The following is a 14,594-nucleotide window of genomic DNA, read 5'->3' on the forward strand; positions in this document are numbered from 1 at the left end:
CCTAAAGAACATCAGTACCTCCCTAAAGAACATCAGTACCTCCCTAAAGAACATCAGTACCTCCCTAAAGAACATCAGTACCTCCCTAAAGAACATCAGTACCTCCCTAAAGAACATCAGTACCTCCCTAAAGAACATCAGTACCTCCCTAAAGAACATCAGTACCTCCCTAAAGAACATCAGTACCTCCCTAAAGAACATCAGTACCTCCCTAAAGAACATCAGTACCTCCCTAAAGAACATCAGTACCTCCCTAAAGAACACCAGTACCTCCCTAAAGAACATCAGTACCTCCCTAAAGAACATCAGTACCTCCCTAAAGAACATCAGTACCTCCCTAAAGAACATCAGTACCTCCCTAAAGAACATCAGTACCTCCCTAAAGAACATCAGTACCTCCCTAAAGAACATCAGTACCTCCCTAAAGAACATCAGTACCTCCCCGCTAGACCCTGGTGAGGTCAATGCAGATGGATCGCTTGAAGAAGGTTTCACGATTGTAGACGACTCCTTAGCTGGGGCACTCGAAGATTCCTTGGCTGGGACGCTAGAAGACTCTCTAGCTGGGACACTGGAAGACTCGCTTGCCGGAACGCTGGAAGAGCTGAGAATTTCAGATGTCTTTGGGGCCAATGTATGTGGGTGACTCAACTCGGGTGGAACACTGGAAGACTCGCTTACTGGAACACTCGAAGACTCCTTAGCTGGAACACTTGAAGACTCCTTGGCTGGAACACTTGAAGACTCACTTGCTGAAACACTTGAAGACTCTCTAGCTGGGACGCTAGAAGATTCCTTGGGTGGAACGCTTGAAGATTCCTTAGCTGGAACACTCGAAGATTTCTTAATTGGAGCACTGGAAGACTCGCTTGCTGGAATGCTAGAAGAGCTGAGAATTTCAGATGTCTCTGGGGCCAATGTATGTGGGTGACCCACCTTGGGTGGAGCACTTGAGGATTCTTTAGCTGGTACACTCGATGACTCCTTAGCTGGAACACTCGATGACTCCTTGGCGGGGACGCTGGAAGACTCCTTGGCTGGAACACTGGAAGACTCACTTGCTGGGACGCTAGAAGACTCCTTAGCTGGGACGCTGGACGATTCCTTGGCTGGGACACTAGAAGACTTGCTTACTGGAACACTTGAAGACTCTCTAGCTGGAACGCTAGAAGACTCCTTAGCAGGGACACTTGAAGATTCCTTGGCTGGAACACTCGAAGATTCCTTAGCTGGAACACTCGAAGACTCGCTTGCTGGAACGCTGGAAGAGCTGAGAATTTCAGATGTCTCTGGAGCCAATGTATGTGGGTGACCCACCTTGGGTGGAACACTCGAAGATTCCTTAGCTGGAACACTCGAAGATTCTTTAGCTGGTACACTTGATGACTCCTTAGCTGGAACACTTGAAGACTCACTTGCTGAAACACTTGAAGACTCTCTAGCTGGGACGCTAGAAGATTCCTTGGGTGGAACGCTTGAAGATTCCTTAGCTGGAACACTCGAAGATTTCTTAATTGGAGCACTGGAAGACTCGCTTGCTGGAATGCTAGAAGAGCTGAGAATTTCAGATGTCTCTGGGGCCAATGTATGTGGGTGACCCACCTTGGGTGAAACACTCGAAGATTCCTTAGCTGGGACACTCGATGACTGCTTAGCTGGAACACTGGAAGACTCCTTAGCAGGGACACTGGAAGACTCCTTAGCTGGGACACTTGAAGACTCCTTAGCTGGGACACTGGAAGACTCCTTGGCTGGGACACTCGAAGACTTGCTAGCTGGAACGCTGGAGGATTCCTTAGCTGGAGCACTGGAAGATTCTGCTGGGGGACTGTTGGGAACATCCCAGCAGTAATCAGGTGCATCTTTTTGGGAAAAGCCTGTACTTGGGTCAAAGTTATCGCATCCAGTGATATAATCATAAGAGTCCTGGTATTTCCAGTTTTGGCACTCGCTCAAATCCGTAACACCAGCGGTACACCAATCAAACTGAATTGTAAATTGCTGCATGCAAGTGCTGTATGAACCAACAGATCTTGGTGTCACAGTCACCTGTTGTGACCAAGAACCAGGATTAGAGATCTTATCAACCTTGAGGTTATTGGAGTATAAAAAGTAGGTTTGGGACAAGCCCAAAATTTTCAATTCCGACAACGACTTCAAAGACATTGTGTCAGCAGCATTGAAGTTTATAGTCACATCCCACGTCCCATCTTTATTAGGAACTGGATCTGTAACTGTGATTGAAGCTTGTGGAAAATTCACAGTGCTCGCATGGAATGTGAACTTCTGGTTAGGGCAAGCATTAATCACTGACGTAGCAGAGGCAAAAGCCACCAATGCTAGAGACGTTATTGTCTTGAACAACATGCTGAAGAGAACAACCACATGGCGGCGTTACGGCTTTATAAATGGTTCCTTTTTCTCTTGCATTTTGCATAGAATGGTTTGCAGCCACTTCTACACTCGTAATGTGGTTCTGGTTCCTTTTCGCAACTTTTGTCAGGACATATACCGATTTAGTCATGCTGCAGTCCCCATACAGTGGGCATGGAGAGAAGTAATGTCTGCATAATCTCCGATCTCGAAGAGACCATTGGCCAGATCTTGCAGCTCGCATAATTTTTGGCACACTTCGAATGCATGCATACATCGGTATTAAAATCCCACTCTAGCAGCCAAAGAATAAGATCACACTTGCAGATATTTTAGTGTAAAGTGCCACATAATGTACTTGAAAGCCGTAACATGCATGTGTTCCGTTTGAGTTCGAAGCTCGTGGTAAAAAAGGAGTGGTTAAATCTAAACTCCTTTCTTAGATTGCTTCTGCATACAGCTTTACGGAAGAAGAAGGTTTTGTTCGCTTTCTTGAAAACGACCTACCAGCACTAGCATTTGGTCTTCTCTAAATGCCCCTGATTGCTTGAAAAGAAAAGCGGACGTAGAAGCGAAGGAGATTCCTTGCATGCTCTTGTACCGTCTGTTTATGTTTTAGCCTCATTTCTCTCATGACTATTCATAAAGATCTATCTGACGCCTTGCATGGTAAGCGCTATGCATACTTCAAACCAATGTGGCCCTCGGGTATACACTCGAGTATTACGAAGCACGATGGCTAAAAGAGTGGTAAACAAAGTTCCTATCACCGTATTGTACGATGTGTCCAACGCTCCTCCTTTTGATTTGTGTAAACTGTTGTATGAAACATCTTTCTGGGTGCAGAATCATTGTTTCATGCTTGCTAACTCTTTGAATTTCCTCTACAATTTTCCCTTCTACTTAGCTCGTTTTCTTTATTACTTTGTAATGATATAGATGTTAGACGTTATCATGAGTACTTCTGCGATCTTTTCGTCAAAAATAAAGACAAAACGCACTGCCCCTGTGCCCTGTTTTCGCAAATGCACGAACTGCACCGAAGGCCTGGGGATTCTTTCGGCTAACACTTGGATCTAGATTACGTATCTGCAGGTTACGGGCTTACTACATGAAATTTTTCACTTTACGGTCTTTATTCATCTTTTGGGATCATCAATCTAATTATGAAAGGGATTGCCTCTTACTACCACAATGAGTAGCTCAATAGACTTGAACTTCCCTTCGTGGAGAAAAAAAATGTACTCTTTCTAGTCCTATTGCATTTGTAGTCTTCACTCGTAGCCTTGAAAAAGCCTCTGTTTCGGTTTACATTGTGTTAATCTTCATCGCCAGGTAAGTACGAGGCTTCACACATCTCTTTACTAAATGGTTATGAAACCGCTACATGCATAAAGCAAGGAACAATTATGCAGGTGATGGAACGGTAAAAACCGAATAACATAAAACGAGTTTTCAACCCCTTTCTCACGTTTACCCCTTAAAATAGATTGTGAGTTCCGAATGATCGGTTTTTATACTAATTAGCTTTCCTCTTATCTTTCAATCATTCGATGAGGAGCCGAATCGAACCAGAAAAAGCTGTAGCATGCAGGGAATCTTTGTTATGCGAAGCATAATCCAACCTTATTTCTCATCACACATCCGCTACCGTTATAACGACGCACCACAATGCAGGGACGGACATTTGTCTCCACACATAAATCAATGTACTACAGTGCCCCTTCAATGAATACAAATGTCCATGGAAAAGTTACACATGCAAGGTCTTTAATGGACCAATAGAAAGCGGTCAAGCTCCAGGGCTTCCCTGTCATGACAAATCTGCATTCCTTTTTTCTTCGTAGGGTCGTGGGGCAATGTACAGGTGAGGGTTTTTTACTCTTGATACTCGCAACTTTATCTTCGATTGGTCCATCCACAGCAAGATCGGATGAACTGCAAATGTTAAGAAAGAATACGACTCCCCAACATGAATTTCCTTGTGGATATCCACTGACAGTTTTTGTAAGTGTGCCTTGGCTATCAGTTTACTGTATAGAGATCTTGATATTGCATATAGGGGTTTGAATTCTGGTTATCTTTCGACGCGGGCGGCCTTTGACTAGCAGGCGCTATGCTTGAAATTTCTATAGATCCCGGTGCGCCATTTCTTCGGTGATCGAAATGTTCTTCAATATGTCCTCCTAGCTACTTTTTTTCTCTCATTCTAATTCATTTCAAGAATTTTTAATCGTAGCTTGAAGGCGATTGTTACTTTTCGAGTAAATTAAATTACTGATGCTTAAGTGCCACTCTGCCTGCTTTTTACATTTGCTGCGTATCTTCTCTTCACGAATGACACAACGTTTTGACGAAGGCGAAGTTTCTAACCTTTGTGTCACACCGTTTTCTGTCCTGTCTGAAGAATGTTCTGCAGGAAAATATGCCCACAAGATTGGGTGTATGGATGTTTCTCGTATATGTACAGTAACTTGATTGAGTTGGCTCAAATTGGCAGTTGAGAAAACAAGATCTCAGGAATTTACCAAATCACGTCACTTACTGAATAGATATTTCATATAGAAACATGATTATTTTTTGTCACCATTCTGTCCGATGATCGAAAGTCGGCTCATAATCGCATATAACGGATGAACAACATAGCTGGTACTGTATATTGTTTTGAAAGTCAGCGTAGAATACATCAGAAATCAAAACAAATGACACAATTGTTTTTATGAATTGTTTACTAACCTCGATGATGTCTTTACCTTTAGTTATGTTTTTCTTTTTTTTTCTGGTTTGCCATCGTACATTATGTATTTTTTTTTTGAAGAATTCGTGTTTTTTACTTCTTTTCAGTATTCGCACAATTTGTGTAAATTTGAATCTTTTACCACTAACAGAAGTTGCAATAGTTGATATTGCCGTAACTTTAATAATGAATTATAATCTTCACACTGTCCTTGGAAAAATGCTATAATTCACATTTCTGTACCCTTTATCTTTGCTTACTATACAAAGAATGACAGAAGATGTGACATTAGAGCATTTTTTGTCGTGCCTATAATAGAACGGAATGAATAGATTATACTGCAGGCGGACTTGTTGATAACGCCCACGGCTCTAAAAAATTCCGCTTCAATAATACATAGTCAGTGTCGAATTTTTTAAAAAAGGTATGACGAAATACACCGTTGCAGCCTTGCAAATTGGAGCAAGCAAAGAAGGTACACCAAAGACTGTTGAAAAGATTTTGAGCTATGAACAAGAGCTTATCGACAAAAAAGTGAAGTTGGTGGTGCTCCCAGAGGCTACAATCGGAGGATATCCAAAGGGAAGCCAATTTGGTACGTACTTGGGTTACCGTTTGCCTGAAGGAAGAAAAGAGTTCGTTGAGTATCATAAACAGTCGATCGAAGTCCCGGGCCCTGAGATCTCCCAATTAGAAGGGTTAAGTAAACGAACGGGCACAATGATAGTGACTGGAGTCATAGAAAGGGGCGGAAGTACGTTGTACTGCACAATGGTTTACATTGACCCCGATCAGGGTTTCGTAGGTAAGCATAGAAAATTAATGCCTACGGCCACGGAAAGATTAGTTTGGGGCCAAGGAGATGGTTCAACGCTCTATGTTGCCGAATCAAAGGAGTTGGGGGGAATTGGAGGCGGTATTTGCTGGGAGAATTACATGCCTTTATACCGCGCGGCATATTATGCGAAAGGCTTAAACATTTATGTTGCACCCACTGTTGATGATAGAGAGATCTGGGCATCTTTAATCAAGACCATTGCCGTGGAAGGTCGTCAATTTGCTATTTCAGCTGTTCCTTTTTTGTCCTGGGAGGAGCACACCCGCGATGTCCCAGGCTATACCCGGGAACAGCCTATCAACGGTGGTTCATTGATTGTCGATCCATACGGAGAAGTTTTAGCTGGTCCTTTCGTGGGAGAAGAAGGCTTGTTGACGGCTGAAATTGATTTAGACATTATTCTTGAGGCCCGTTACGACCTTGACCCTACTGGACATTATACTCGTCCTGATGTCTTTAAATTGACTGTTGACGAAAGACCAAGAGGTGTTGTGTTTGACAAATGAATTCTTTTTTCCCCTTGACATGATTTTCTTAGATGTCGATGTTGTCTATCATTTACAGGAGAGAATTGTATAGATGCGCATAGAAAACAGAACAGTGCTTTTCAAACCTTAATAAAAGATAGTTTGATTCTTAAAAAATTCCAAACTAAATACCAATCTCTCCTAGAGAACCGTCCCTGTCAAACGCTCCCCTATAACGCACATAAGGATCCAATGCTTTGTAATTTAAGCCTAATTTTGCTCCCAAGTCGATTTTACTGTTCAAATACTTTGTGGACTCCTCTGTTGTCTTTGCCTGGATCCACAAAATGGTTGTCTCAATAAATGAAAGCATCAATTTCTTGCGTTGTTCCATCAACTTCACATATGTGTCATCTTTAGGACGGGTGCTGCTGTTCTCTTTCGTTGGGGGTACATACTTAGGTTCATAAGAGTCAGAGCCACCGAGGTTTTTAGGAATGTACTTCTTGTCAAGAAACTTCTCTAAGTCTTGAGCAGATTTGGTGAAATGAATTTTCGAGGCAACAACAGGATCCAACCAGCCCTTAATGATCTTCCAGACAGCATTGAAAATCCAAGGAGCTTTGTGAACCCATATCGCGTTCAATGACTCTGGGTAGTTTGCCTCGAATTGCTTGACCAAAAACTTTACAGCATTCATATCCGCATTCTTCAAGGAAAAACCAGTCATATCAAAAAGAATGTTAGCTCCGTCATTTCCAATTTCGTAGTTTCTCATGCGCAATCGACTCCATTCAATGAACACACAGATGAATCTTTCAAAGTCCTTTTCCGGGCAGTCATGGCCAAAGTGCTTCTTGACCCGGATAACAGCCACAGGGCCCCCGGAATAATCCTCACCTCTCATATAGGCTTTTTCCAACTCGAAAGCCTTGATGAACTCGGGCTTCTTACCCGAAAAAAAAACCTGAGCGTCTCCCTCGTAAAACCACTTGTTGACGTTATGAGTCGTGGCTCTCCACTCCCAACACTTGGCAGCCATTTCTACAATATGGTGCACTTTAAACTTTCTGGCTCTAACAAAACGGAGCAAGTCATTGTCGGGAGAATCATTTCTAACGGAGCTGAAGAAAGCCTGGTGCATCTCCACGTCATCGAATTTGCTAAAATGGTGGTAATGCTCCTTTGAAACAGCTTTTGCGGACTTATCAAACTCGCCTGTAAGTTCATCGGCTGTTTTTCCCGACAATGAGTGATATGTTTCCACTGTGCGTTTCGAAGGTTCGGGCACATCGCCTGGATCAGATGTTTTTGGAATGATAGGAAGAGCGTTCTTGCTTTTGGATGCAACGAAGTTGGATTTAAGCTCAAGGTCATGGAAGGAGAGATTGTCCAAATCATATCCAAAATGCTTCAATATGATTGCCCATGTTTGCTTGAGGACAATCTCATGTTCTGGCGCAAGCGACCATATTCTGTCAGGCTTGACGCTTTCGGTAGGCATTGTAGAGGTGCTATATCAAAGATAATAATGGAAATAGGATGGTATCAGTATAGTTCAAAACAGATTGATTGCCCACTGGAGATCATACCCCAACCCAAGGTCGCTTTTTATACTTTTGCTGTTGGCCCCACAAATGTGCACTATCGCTCGAATATACTAATACGGTAATTGCGAACTACACGCTGATATTTTGTTCCCTTGGCTAGCATTGCGATACAATTTTTTTTCATTCCGAACAAGCGATTGTATATATGAAATTAGCCACTTAGTTGTAATGAGGAGCTTCTTAGAAAGCATCTGATGTCATAGTGGGCTGTTTCGTATCTGTCGAGTGATCTTAACATCAATTTTCCATCGTATTGCGTACACGAACAAATCCACGGTAGACCTGCACTAAAATCACATGTGTGCCATGTGACTCCGTAGAGGGGAATTTCGTGTAAGCGAAGCAAGAATGTGTCACTTGAAGTACTTTAAGGGACCGCGGACTATGAAAACCCACCTTTCATGTGGCTTGATCTAAAAAAGTAGTTGTTTCCTGCTATTGGATTGTTTGCTTATTGTTGATACAATTTGTCTTCCATAATACAGAAGACGCTGGAGAATAAATCTGGTCTTCACATGCTTATCATCAGGTGCGCGGAGAAAAATCCATAGCTTACCCCAACCTAGGGCGGAGAATCTAAGTATCAAGTATTCACAAGATCATATATCATTAAAAATAAAGGAAAAGAAACTAATACAATGAAATTCTGATCCCGTCTATATAGTGCATAGTAGATCTGGAGTATGTGCGTGGAGGGTACGTTTTGTTGTGCGAAGCAATATGAGGGAAGTCTTGCACCATACGAACCAAAATATAGGAGGCTTCTGTTAAGGCAAACTGCTGACCTAAGCAAATACGAGGACCCGAGCCAAAAGGCATGAAGGCCCAGCCAATCTTGGAAAGGTCTGCCCATCTCTCTGGTCTGAAAGAGAGAGCATCTTTACCATAGAATTCTTCCAGGCGATGCATGGAGTAAATATGGAGTGCAACATACTGGCCCTTACGCACTAGGACAGGAGATTCACCATCTGGTCCTCCTCCCTTTGGAAGTGTAGTATCACGGACCGCCTGTCGAAGGTTCAGTGGAACTGGAGGATACATACGAAGACCCTCGTTAAGAACCCATCTCAAGTAGGTACATTTCTTTAGTGTTTCAAAAGTTATTTCTTCTCCCTTGGTTTTTCCATTCCCGAACTGCTCGTACACCTCGTTCTTCAACTTCTCGTACACTTCGGGGTTTCTGGATAATTCAAGCAAAACTGAACAGAGAAGACTTGCTGTGGTGGACCTTCCCGCCAACATCACATTCAAAATCTGGTCCCGCATTACTATGGGGTCATTTGTGACCTTTGCAAGCTCATACAAAAACGTGTACCCATCCTTGCTGTTTGCTTCTCTCTCCTCTGGCGTAAGACTTAGTACTCGATCAACAAATTGACTAGTGAAGGCATGAACTCTTTTGATGGCTTCGCTAAACTTTTTGGAGTTTTCCAACCAAAACCAATCTAACAACATGACTCGGAACATGAGATAAGTCTGCAAAAATGAAAGGTCTTCAGCCAATTCTTTTTTGCCTTTAATGTCACTAGTGTCTTTCTCGTGTTCAATCGAGTCGTCGTGGAGCAAATGAATGCTCTCACCGAACAAAAATTCACTGGATGCATCCATTGTAAGTTTCATGAAAAGAGGCTGAATGTCAAACTCCTGGCCCCTATAGCTCCTGATGTGCTGGGCAAACAATTTGTAATGAGATTCAACACTGTGAACGTGTGCAATTTGTTCTCTCAGAAACTGAGGCTTCAACATGGTTCTCGAGTGTTTCCACACCTCACCATCAGTAACAAACACACCAACGCCTAAGAATGGTTTAAACGCTCTCTTTCGGGCACCAATAGACCAATCATCAAAGTTAGTGGCAAAGAGAGATTTCACATTGTGCGGGTTTTTCGTGAAGAAGATCTTACTTCCAAAGCCAGTGAAATCTAAGGTATCTGCACCATATTTTATGTACTGGTCCCTAAAATAGTCCACGAAATGGCCCGAATCAACAGCTTTCCGCAGCCGAACAAGCTGAGGCAAACTAAAAAGTCCGCGATAAGTTTTGACTGGAGATTTCGTGTGCCATTTGCGACTTAAGTAAATTCCTTTTAGTTCGTTGTACACAAAGGACGCGAAGAACAAGCTAATAACAACGTAAACCAATTGCACGGGATCAAGTTCTCTGAAAAGTGACATTTGGCAGGTCAGGATTCAATAATCCTCCAAAATTTATATATATATAGAGACCCCTCCCATGGCCATGGCTTCAAACCACAAAGCCATATTCTATCAAAACAGCGTTGTACTTCCCTTGTTTACGTGGCTCTAACATCAAGGATGAATACGTCAGTTGATTCTTCATGCACATAATCGTATGGACCTCTGATCTATAGAAGATTTAACGATAACTCTTCCGCTTATTGCAGGCGCAGTCATTGGTTGGCATGAATTTGTCACATGAAGATTCTTCTGCCAAACACAGAGAAGAAGAGCTCCTCTTTGTTCATTTCTGACGCGCGAAAAACAATCCGTCTCCTACAATGAACGAGTAATAAGCATGGATTCAAATGCTACTGGCCGCCTCTACACACGTCTAGACAAAGAGAAGGCTAGTTCTATACACGTATAATCAGGTGAGCCTCTTCAAGGCATTTGAAAGCTTTGAAGTCTAGCCACGTAATTAATATTCTAAAAAGTCATAAACTTGCGCTGTAGAATAGTAATTGTGGAACTGCCGTGAGCAAAAAACCAAGAATGTATGCAAAATGTATGCTTCGTAACATTTTCGAATTCAGATAATTCTATTCCAGTTCGGTTTTCTTTAATTTGTGTCTACGCCAATTTCACGATATTTCATGTAGACGCACTTTGGGAACATAATTAGTTGGGGCGATTCTTTTTTTCAGGAAATGCAAATTGGAACATAAAAAATGTAAAAAAGTCAATTATTTACTTTAAAATGTAGTGGTTGAGCAGTAGAGAGATAAAAATATAATGCGAATACCATTTCATTCAAGAACTGAATATTCATCTTGGAAGACTCAGAATTCGTATACCGTGAGAATTGAACCAATTGCAAGAAGTGCTATTTCGTAGGAAAAAAGATTCGAACGTCTCAAACGTCACTATATTCGATATTTAGAGTTCGAATGAGATGATGATCGATTTACACACTTTTTTTATGCACCTCCCCCCACAATACGTATGTGCGAGATCTTGTAGTCGCGACTTTAACTAAAAAGTCTATATCACCGAAGTGCATGGATTTCAGACTTTCAAGAAACAGATGACTAATGCTTAATAATGCTGTTCAAAATCTGTTACAAATTACCTGTTACCACGCCTGCCGTCTCGTCGTTTTTGAACTCAGAAACCTGATCAAATGTCAGTAGGTTGAATTCGGACACATACTTCACATCAGACACCTTCATTGCACAAGAAAAATCTACAAGAGCCAGAAAACTTAGATTAAATTTATCAAGAAATGGTAATGTGAATAAATTGGACGATTTTTACTGAATCAGTTCGCAGTTCAAAATTGAATATGGCACTGGGTAGGAATCGATCAGAACCTAAGTCGTTGGGAGTAGTGGCTAATAAACCTGCTTGCTTCCCGAAGCAATACTGAAACAAAGCAGTTACTGTACGTTAAAGATTCATTTTATTCCAACTTGAAAATTGGAAGCTTAGGCTTTTTGGAGAGGTTTCAAACTGGTCTATAGAAAGAAAAGAAATTTATGTCTCATTCTTCACAGGACCAAACTCGAATCGAACCATTGGCAGTTTCGACTACTCTTACCCTATTCGGGCAATATGATAGCAAGAGTGATGAGTTGAAATGCCAACGTCTTCCATCAGTAGAAAACTGTTGGTCTAAGTTGCTTGAAACGGTTTCTAAACATTTACACAGACTAATAATTGAGTGCACAATCACTGCATAGTTCAATTACCATAGATGATGGAAAGATCTGCACAATGCAATAAATCATGGACCACATACGATATTTTCTTAAATTGTTTTTTTCTTCATTAAAACAACATAACTAAAACCAAATAATTTTGGGTCGCAAATGTTGCAGACTACAGATTTGACACAAATCATAACAACAGCTGCCCCGCAAAGTACGAAACATTAGTTTCCTGCTTACAAAAGCATAGCCAAACCAGCAGCGACACCGGCCACAGCAGCAGGAACAACACCAGGAGCAACACCGTTAACAGAAGCAACAGTTGGAACAGCAGTGCTCTCAGAGGACTCTGGAGCAGAGGATTCCTCAGCAGAAGACTCTGGAGCTGGAGCAGAAGACTCTGGAGCCTCAGAAGTAGCTGGAGCCTCAGAAGTAGCTGGGGCCTCAGAGGTAGCAGGAGCCTCAGAAGTAGCAGGAGCCTCAGAAGTAGCAGGAGCTTCGGAAGTAGCAGGAGCTTCGGAAGTGGTAGGAGCTTCGGATGTGGCAGCTTCAGAGGTGGCAGCCTCAGAAGTAGTGGCAACTTCTTCAGCAGCTGCAGCCAAAGAACTGGAAGCAGCAGAGTCGATAATGAAGTATGGTTCCCAAACACCTGCAGCAGAACAGACAGCAACAGCAGCCTGGGAAGCAGTGTCAACATCAGAACCCTTACAGTTTTTAGCAAAACACTCTGCAACATCAGATGCCCAGTTAGTCATGACACAAAGACAACCAGTGTCCCAGTATGGACAAGGAGTGGAAGAGGTGGATGCAGACACACAGCTTTTAGCACACTCTGGCAATCTGTCGTAAACTGGGTCAGCAAAACCATTGATAGTGGCAGTCTTTGCAACAGATGGGTAAATGGTGTATGGATTGTCAGCAGCGGTGACAACCGAGGCGACAGTCAAAAGAGTAGCAACTGGGAACAAAGAGAACATAGCGAATGAGGAAGTTATGCGTTGATGAAAACACCTACAGAACGGGAGGATACAGCCCTATTTATAAGATAGACTGTAAATAAAGTGTTAGTTTACATTCGCCAGAAAGGTATACCCGATACCGAAAGAAGAATTGGAGTAGCGCATGTCCAAGAACAGTTCTGTTGAGTATATACAGGTTGCATACGGCCGCCGATTCGGACATGCCATTTAAGACTTTTGACATTCCAAGACGCACACACATTGCGCAGTGCGGCTAAATATTATGTGAGACTAGAATATACTTGCATTGAGTAAAATTGGAACGTACTACCGCCGTTTCCGGATAGAACCAAAGCAATCACCTTCTACAGTCTCATGAATATATTCTTTACGAGCTTCTTATTGATATTACATATCTTCTCTCATAAACGACTTTTATATTTTAGTTTTCACTTGTCATGGTTGTGCATTGAACTTTACTTTAAATCCTGACTAAAAACACTAGAAAAGTGTAGATACGAAAGTAACTAAAAACAAGAAAACAGAACTTGTTGTTCTTTGAATAGACCCGTTTTGAGATGAAGTCGAGGATGTCTCAGAAGCACTGCTACTGTTTTCACTGGTAGTAGATGACTTGCTTTCTGTCTCACTCTTTGCGGAGTCTTGAGAAGCACTTCCTGTTTCAGTAGCAGAGGAAACTTCAGCAGAAGTAGCAGAAGAATCGCCCTCAGAAGTGGCTGTAGCACTAGCTACAACTGCTCCTTTAGCAGCTTCAGAAAGCGAAGTTGAAAGTGAACCCGGCATCATCCAAACATTTGCTCCAACACTGGAACATAAGGAATAAGCCAAACTGGTAGCGGAAGCCACATCTTCACCGGAGCAGCTTTTAACAATACAAGCAGCTACTTGTCCAGACCACTGAGGCATAACACACAAACAACCAGTGTCCCAGTAAGGACAAGGTGTGTTCTTTGTGGAGAAGTCAGCACATTCAGAAGCACATGAAGGTAACTTGCTCTTAATCGGGTCAGAGAATCCATTCACAGATGCTGTCTTGGGCACTTGAGGGTAAGTGTCCCATTGGGAAGCAAAAGCACTGGTAGCAAAAATAAAGAAGAGGAAAACAGCGTTCATAGTTTCTTAGTATTAGTATCTGAGTTTTAGAATTGCTGAAAGTACCCCATATTAATGTATCTTATTAGAAATGAGAAATCTGCAGAAATATGCGGTGTGCGTAATTATTATCTAGACTCAGTTCACATATCGGTCCGAGGAATGCCGAAAGTCACACTGGGTTACATTATAGGCGGGTTTTTCGAACACTCTCGTTGATATCGGGTGAGGAAATTTCCTTCACTCTGCTTCTTTCGTACCGCCTCGCATTTAATCGGAAATGCAATATGTGCGTACAGGACATGCGCATATGCAAGGGGTGTTAATGATGAAAAAGATAAAAAAAGAAGACTTATTAGGGCGATTGAAAGTTCTAAACCGAAAAGTCCGACACTGGTGAGAAATTCATGATCTGCACTCTCTTGCTTTTCTTGTACGTACCACCATCCTGTTTCTACTCCACTTTAAATTTTTCTTGTGCATAGTTTCTAAGTACTAAAGAAGTCGAAACTGCTAACGATTTTTTTCTCCTCATCATCGCTTTAACCAATACTAAACTGGATAAATAGTATTCATCCTTATTTACGTGGTTCTCAACTTTCGAACTAGT

The 14,594-nt window shown here is 42.1% G+C and overlaps 6 protein-coding genes across 6 annotated transcripts; 1 reads left to right on the forward strand and 5 right to left on the reverse strand. All coding sequences in view use genetic code 12, as the record gives it.

The window, feature by feature from the left end:
- Positions 1-2,367, reverse strand: FOB63_002146 (Flo11 domain family protein; the record flags this gene model as incomplete). Its single annotated transcript, XM_066102212.1, has 1 exon — positions 439-2,367. A coding segment is annotated over one exon (1,929 nt), but the record flags the coding sequence as incomplete, so codon positions are not given.
- Positions 2,368-5,536: 3,169 nt separating this feature from the next.
- Positions 5,537-6,454, forward strand: FOB63_002147 (carbon-nitrogen hydrolase family protein; the record flags this gene model as incomplete). The annotated part of the gene is made up of 1 exon (XM_002616813.1): positions 5,537-6,454. One exon carries the CDS (start codon positions 5,537-5,539, stop codon positions 6,452-6,454), a length of 918 nt encoding a protein of 305 aa, XP_002616859.1.
- A 145-nt stretch (positions 6,455-6,599) lies between these two features.
- FOB63_002148 (CRAL-TRIO domain-containing protein) lies at positions 6,600-7,919 on the reverse strand (the record flags this gene model as incomplete). Its single annotated transcript, XM_002616812.2, has 1 exon — positions 6,600-7,919. One exon carries the CDS (start codon positions 7,917-7,919, stop codon positions 6,600-6,602), a length of 1,320 nt encoding a protein of 439 aa, XP_002616858.1.
- A 736-nt stretch (positions 7,920-8,655) lies between these two features.
- On the reverse strand, positions 8,656-10,200 carry FOB63_002149 (cytochrome P450; the record flags this gene model as incomplete). Its single annotated transcript, XM_002616811.2, has 1 exon — positions 8,656-10,200. The coding sequence occupies one exon, from the start codon at positions 10,198-10,200 to the stop codon at positions 8,656-8,658; it is 1,545 nt and encodes a 514-aa protein (XP_002616857.1).
- A 1,948-nt stretch (positions 10,201-12,148) lies between these two features.
- RBT5 (Rbt5p) lies at positions 12,149-12,889 on the reverse strand (the record flags this gene model as incomplete). Its single annotated transcript, XM_002616810.2, has 1 exon — positions 12,149-12,889. One exon carries the CDS (start codon positions 12,887-12,889, stop codon positions 12,149-12,151), a length of 741 nt encoding a protein of 246 aa, XP_002616856.2.
- Positions 12,890-13,372: 483 nt separating this feature from the next.
- PGA7 (Pga7p) lies at positions 13,373-14,005 on the reverse strand (the record flags this gene model as incomplete). The annotated part of the gene is made up of 1 exon (XM_002616809.2): positions 13,373-14,005. One exon carries the CDS (start codon positions 14,003-14,005, stop codon positions 13,373-13,375), a length of 633 nt encoding a protein of 210 aa, XP_002616855.2.
- Between the last annotated feature and the right edge of the window lie 589 nt (positions 14,006-14,594).

This window comes from Clavispora lusitaniae (assembly GCF_014636115.1).
Source record: "Clavispora lusitaniae strain FDAARGOS_655 chromosome Unknown tig00000078_pilon, whole genome shotgun sequence".
Classification (NCBI taxonomy): Eukaryota; Fungi; Ascomycota; class Pichiomycetes; order Serinales; family Metschnikowiaceae; genus Clavispora; species Clavispora lusitaniae.